The 6,000-nt window shown below is 42.5% G+C and overlaps 1 protein-coding gene across 4 annotated transcripts in view; it reads right to left on the bottom strand.

Annotated features, from left to right (window-relative positions):
* Window positions 1–330: 330 nt before the first annotated feature.
* MSRB3 (methionine sulfoxide reductase B3) overlaps window positions 331–6,000 on the bottom strand; it is an 82,566-nt gene continuing 76,896 nt past the window's right edge. For all 4 annotated transcript variants that reach the window (XM_072331972.1, XM_072331946.1, XM_072331963.1 and 1 more), the window contains one exon: window positions 331–3,048. In XM_072331972.1, coding sequence (XP_072188073.1) covers window positions 2,884–3,048 — 165 coding nt within the window. In that variant the 3' untranslated portion in view covers window positions 331–2,883. The remainder of the gene's footprint in view (window positions 3,049–6,000) is intronic.

Raw genomic sequence — 6,000 nt, 5'->3', positions numbered from 1 at the left:
CTACAGCTCGCATGCCACTTGCCAGCCCCTACATCAAGTCGTCTGGAAGCAGCCAAAACTTTTGCTAAAGTGAAAGCTGAGCCCTTTTCTAAACATTTCCCCATTTGCCAGCCTTGGATGGCTGTGATATTTTCCCAATGGACAGTAATGCAAGGAAATCTGGGACACTGTGGCCCTGATCCCCTACCAGCGGGCTACCTGAGACAAAGGGATGCCATACAATATTTGCAGCTTAGAGAAAGCAAGAAAGAGCAGCTCCGGGCTGCAGCTGTGGGCACGTAAACCTGATGCAAAAGCAGACAAACGAGGGAGGAGAGTGGAATTATTTATAAAGGAATTTATTTTATATCCGTGTACAACAAATATATGAAAACAAATTTAATTTGAAAAACGTATATTTGATTTCTTAAAAGTATTGAACTCTTTTAAGGAAAGGTTTCAGTTATTAAAAAGGTACTGAAGCTAAAATTATACTTGGCTATATATATGTTTGTGTACGTATATATATATATATATAAAAAACATGTGCAATTTTTTATATATATAGTATATATAAATAATGTGTGACATGGTATTTTAAGGTATGCTATTGAAACATCTGAGTAACAATAGAGATATTATAAAATATAGCTCGCTATTTCTACAGAATTTGCATTCAGTTTTCATAAGCATCTAGACAGTGCAAAATGTAAAGATACAGAAATATTCTCCTATTGTTCTATACATTGTGCTCTATTCCCAAATTTCCTCCGGCATGATCATAACCAGACCGAACCAAGTTTGGAAGGTTCAACACTAGCCCTTCCTAGCATCTTCTTAAAGCAATAAAAGGAAATCTGTCTTACCTTGCCCTGCGCTGTGGTATAGTTTGCGCACAAGAGAGAACAATGCATTTCCTATGTTAAATGGTCTAACTCCCAGAGATCACATACACCTCACCATATTGACTCATTTCATTGCACTCCATATCCTGCAAGAATAAATCTCCTGTAGGACAGCACACATTACTGCATACTGAAGTTTAAGCAATATATTTCTTTAACATAAGGCAGAAATAGACTGAAATTTGATAACACTTAAATCCAACAGCAATCTGGAATTAAACCACATTTATGTACCACATTTTTATAGATGCTGCCTTTTTTTACGTTTATGTCAGAAAATGTGGTCAAGAAAACCCACTTTTCTTTAAATAAAAGTGAGAGATCAGAGCAGCCCTTCTCTAAGAAACTGCTAAAAAGCGATGGAACCAGGAGGAACTTGGCTGCCTTGGAACAGCACAGGTCAGTCCGCAGCAGCCTTGTTAGAAGCAATTCCTTGTACGACATCTTGGGGAATGCTCATGCGAGTAGGTGCTCACTGCGCTTTCAGCTCTAAGTATTTCTCATCTGATTTGCATGTAGTCTAAGCTAAGGTACTGCGCGCTTTTTTTCATGCATTTGTTATTTGTACTGGAGATTCTGGCCATTCTGCATGCTTTAACAGTGGCTGCATTTTAACAGAAGTATGTTCGTACTCTAGGAAATGTGTTTATTATCACCGACATAAAAACCTCAATCCTACTTCCATAAAAATCAGTGGTTGTTTTGCTCCTCCTGGAAATAAAACTGGATCCAAATATGTTAGTCACACGGTTTGCTAATAAAAGTGAATACTGTATTCATCAAGTCTCTCAACGCTTAAAGGCAAAGCGGTGTCAGCAAATGCTGTATGTTATAGCTTAAGAAACAGTATTATGCACAATTCTAGGCAAACTTGTTCAATAAAACCTAAAAGCAGCTGTGAAAAACACCTTATGGGGCAGCAAATCTTGCTACATGAAAACTGCTGGAGCTTTGATAGGCATTTTTCCAATTCATTTCTTAAACCAACTCTGCACTCGTGTCCTACATCTCAATTGCACAAAACAAGGGCCGCGGCCCTGCAGGCAGCACGTGTCCAGGCCACACCATCAGACAGGGCACTTCAGGCATCCCTCTGCCTGCTGCGTTCCTGAGCTCCCTTTCAGCAGGAACTGTCCTGTTTTGGAATCCTACTGTCAAGCAGCTGACCAGATGAAGAGCCTGGTGTCATCCCTTATCTAGCAGCGCTCCGGTTCACCTCTGCACTTGCCCATGGAATAGCCCCCTGCAAATTTCAGCCTCAGTTCAGATCTCAGGCCTCACAAAACAACCAAGTCTCGTTAGGAGCTTGCATAAGTGAATCTTACTAGTTAGATCCTTGATTTGAATACCAGAGGGGAAAACAGATGCTGAGACAATGTTTACGCCCTTTCTAACCACACCCTTGAAATTTTGGCAGTAAGTTAGCCAAAGGATGGGCTCTGCATCTTATCCATCTCTTCTAGTTGGGAAGGAACAGCCATAAATACGAGTCTTTGCAGGGTGCGGCTGATACTGGGAGATGGCTGAATGCATATGACCAAAGGCTGTGTGCCTCGCAAGTCAGAACAAAGCAGAAACGTGCTGGGAATCCAGGATTTCTTATGCCCAGAAATTTCCTATAAACTGGAGATAAACACAATTCCCATCTCCCACACAAAAACGAATATTATTCAGGCCTACAGTTAGAAACTACTCTCTCACAGTGCCAAAGCCCCTTGATTTAAGGATTCCCCAAAGCAATCTCTTAAAGAAAAGAAAAAGAAAAGAAAACAAAAGAAGAAAACCCATGGAGTCAGTCAACGCATTTTTCAATCCAATTATATAGTAAAATGCACTGGCAGGCAAGGCCTCGGCTCCAGAAAGGAGTGGAAGAAGAAGGATGGTGAAAAATGCTTTCATACATGAACACATTCTTAGGATATAAGGTAGCAGGTAGCTCAGAAAACATGCCTTGTGAGCTGTGTGGGATGAAAGCAGCTTTCTACAGGCTTGCCATGTCCTACAGATCAGCTTTGCCTGTTTGGGCAGGACGGGTGCTACCATTGCCTTCCCCTGCGCTGTTCTTCTCTGTGGGTTTGAAGGATAACGAAGCAGAGTTTATGCAGTATCGTTTGCCAGTTGGACGAGGTCCATCATCAAAAATGTGCCCGAGGTGTGCACCGCACTGAAACAAAACACAACAGAGTATCACTGGGATTCTGCACAGCTCAACAGTGTCATTTGTGGCAGTGTTACGCAGTGCTGCTTCCAGGAAAGCACACTAGTGCCCACGTGGCCTTTGTGGTTGGGTTCCACAGCCTATGTTTATGGATGAGACCTATCCAGGAAGATGATCTGCTGATACCACCAGTGATTGAGATTTAAAGCCTGACCTTCCTGCATGTTCCATGTCACATTGCTGCACATGTTCAGTAGAGCCACAATCTGCTGAATCCTCATAAGGAAACAGTAAGCTCCCTGGTGATGCCGGAAAGGACCTGGAGCAGTGAAGATGCTCCTCACAGGATGCCCCAATACTCATCCTTTTTATTTCTACAGCCTGCCATTTTGCTGAGCCTCAGGGTCCTTCTGAGAGCATCATCGCTCCCCTCCCACAGAGGGAATGGAGCTCACCCACCACCACTCATCCCACACTACTTTCTGCAGCATGTGGGACATAGGTGACTGAAAGACACCCATGGGGAGACATGTAAAATATATCTCAATGAATGCTCTCTAGCTGGGGGTAATTTATAAATAGGAATGATGCTAAATTTGTTTTCTGAAAGGAATATGAAACCACAAGTGGTCTGTTGACACTTCAGTGCTGTATAACACGCAGTGTTATTTAGAGTAAACATGACTGCTCCTGTCTGAGGGTAAGGTGCAATCCCAGGCTTTTCAGAGGAGTGCAACATTTTGAAGTTGATCCAATTGGTCCTCATTCAAAACCAGTATTACTGTCCCTGCACATTGCAGCTGACAAAGTATCAGGATAATATTAACTTTTTATAATTAGTCACTTAAATTCCACAAGTTCATTTTTACAGTCTGCCACAAGAAAGAAAGAAAAAAAAAAAAAAAAAAGGTAAAATAAAAGGTTGCACCGGAGAAATATTTATCTTCAACAGGAAAGTCATGCTGCTTTCCTAAAGAGCCTTCGCCTTTCAAGTCAATGGCTGATCTCAGTGAGAGCTGGAATGATGTAACTGAGATCACAGAGCTGTTAGCAGGTTCCCAGTCAGACAGCAAAAATTAAGGAGCGCCAATTATTCTTAACATTTAATTAATTCACAGCATTCCAAATACAGAGAGGCACTACTGATTACTCTGAATGGTGAATGAGTTAGTGATGGCAACTTTCTACCCTGCAGTTAATGTGCTGCTAATGTACTCCTGCTGTTAGTGCTTTTAGTTCATCAAAGCAGTAAGAAGGACGCCTGCAGAAGCAGGTAAGAGTCTTGGCTTCAGGTTATACTCTCTCAGCAGACTGAAACTTTCACGGCAGCTAGGAGGGATAGAAATGCTTCTGGTTAGTGGCAGCCCACAGAAATCCTCAGGATCTGCAGCCCCAGCCTCCACATCCCAGAGCGGGCTCCCAGCTCCCACAGACAAGCAGAGGGAACACCGCAGCCCAGCAGGACTTTGCAGTGATGGAAGAAAAAACAAGACAAACGGGAAAAGGCAAAGGAAAATTGCAGGGGTGTTACAAAAGACAAAGCTTGTTTTCCTGGAAGACCACTGCCTTGCAACCTTTTCTTCCACTCTCCAGTCCTTATTTCATTATCCTTCAGGCTGGAGCAGCTTGGACAGAAAACCTGAGGAGTTTCTACAAGCAGAGTTGCTCACAATGAGGCACTTCACCTGATTAAAGCTGTTCCATACCTCAGAAAAAAAGTCTGAAGAAACTTAGTGTCCCAGAGAGAGCATTTTTCTAAATGCTCAGCATCCTAATTAAATCATCTCGAGGAAGGACGCTTCAAAACCTCCTGCCTAGAAGTGTTAAACAGATCTTTTCCAGATTAACGTTTGCCTGAAGATAAATCATTCCGTCTCCATTGGACAGAAACAGAAGAAGAGAAACCGTAGAGAGAAACAGTCTGCAGGAGTAATATACTCACAAACATATAGACCAGGGAGACTATCTATCAAAAAGGCTTTCCTCACAAAACCTGAAAAGCTGTGCTCAAGTTCAAGGTAGTCGCATTACACCTTCTTGTGCTGGCAGAATCACACCAGGGTTGGATTACTGCAAAATTTGTTACTTTTTGAGATTACCCCTCACCAAAAATTTATGTGGCAATTCTCTCTGTAGAGGACTCTATAACTCATCTGCCCTGAAAAGAAATGTAATTCAACCCTTTGTATCGCAGCATAAGAACCCTGTCCCTCAGCTGAGAGCACAAAGGATGAATTGATTTTGCTGTCCTCCCCACGCACAATAGGTGCCGACCATTTTTCTAGGGCGTACAGGCATGCCTGCAAAGCCTCGCCAGAAACAACAATCATCTGTTGCGGCCTTATGCACAGATATCCCTGGCAGAATGCACTTAGGATGGTGACATGGACTGAAGCATGTGAACTATGTTTTTAGGAGCAGGAAAGGGGGGGTTGCTGCTAGCTGTCAGTATGCTTGGATCTCCAGCCTCCTGGTTCTAATATGCTGCCGGCAGTTGCAGAGAGCAGCTTGCAGTCAGCTGCTGCAACCCATTCTGAGCTAGCAACGTGCAAACAACTCTTCTGCAACTACAAAACTTTATTGATTCTTACAGGTACAAATAATAGCAAGGGAGACCTCAGGGGAAGGAACTCTCAAGCAGGAGAGAGAAAAAAAGGGAGAGCTGCAAACAGATTTACATTATTCCTCAAATGCATTTGCAGTTAACTTCCACCTGCCACTAAAAATTGACCTTTTAAATACATCCAGGGCAACGTGTTTCCAAAAAGTTATTTTTAGGATAAGCCCACGGATGTCTTTGCTTTATATTACAGCTATTTTCCCCCTACTGTACGCTTTCTATTATGGAGAAGATTAAAAGATGTTTCTTACTCTCAGAGAGGTGAAAGGACTTTGAAAGAAAAAGCAACTACTTTTTCATCTGCAAAAGATTAATAAGGGCTTGGATGTGGGAGAGGG

Source organism: Excalfactoria chinensis, chromosome 1 (genome assembly GCF_039878825.1).
Source record: "Excalfactoria chinensis isolate bCotChi1 chromosome 1, bCotChi1.hap2, whole genome shotgun sequence".
Taxonomy (NCBI): domain Eukaryota; kingdom Metazoa; phylum Chordata; class Aves; order Galliformes; family Phasianidae; genus Excalfactoria; species Excalfactoria chinensis.
This window is presented reverse-complemented; position numbering and strand designations above follow the sequence as displayed.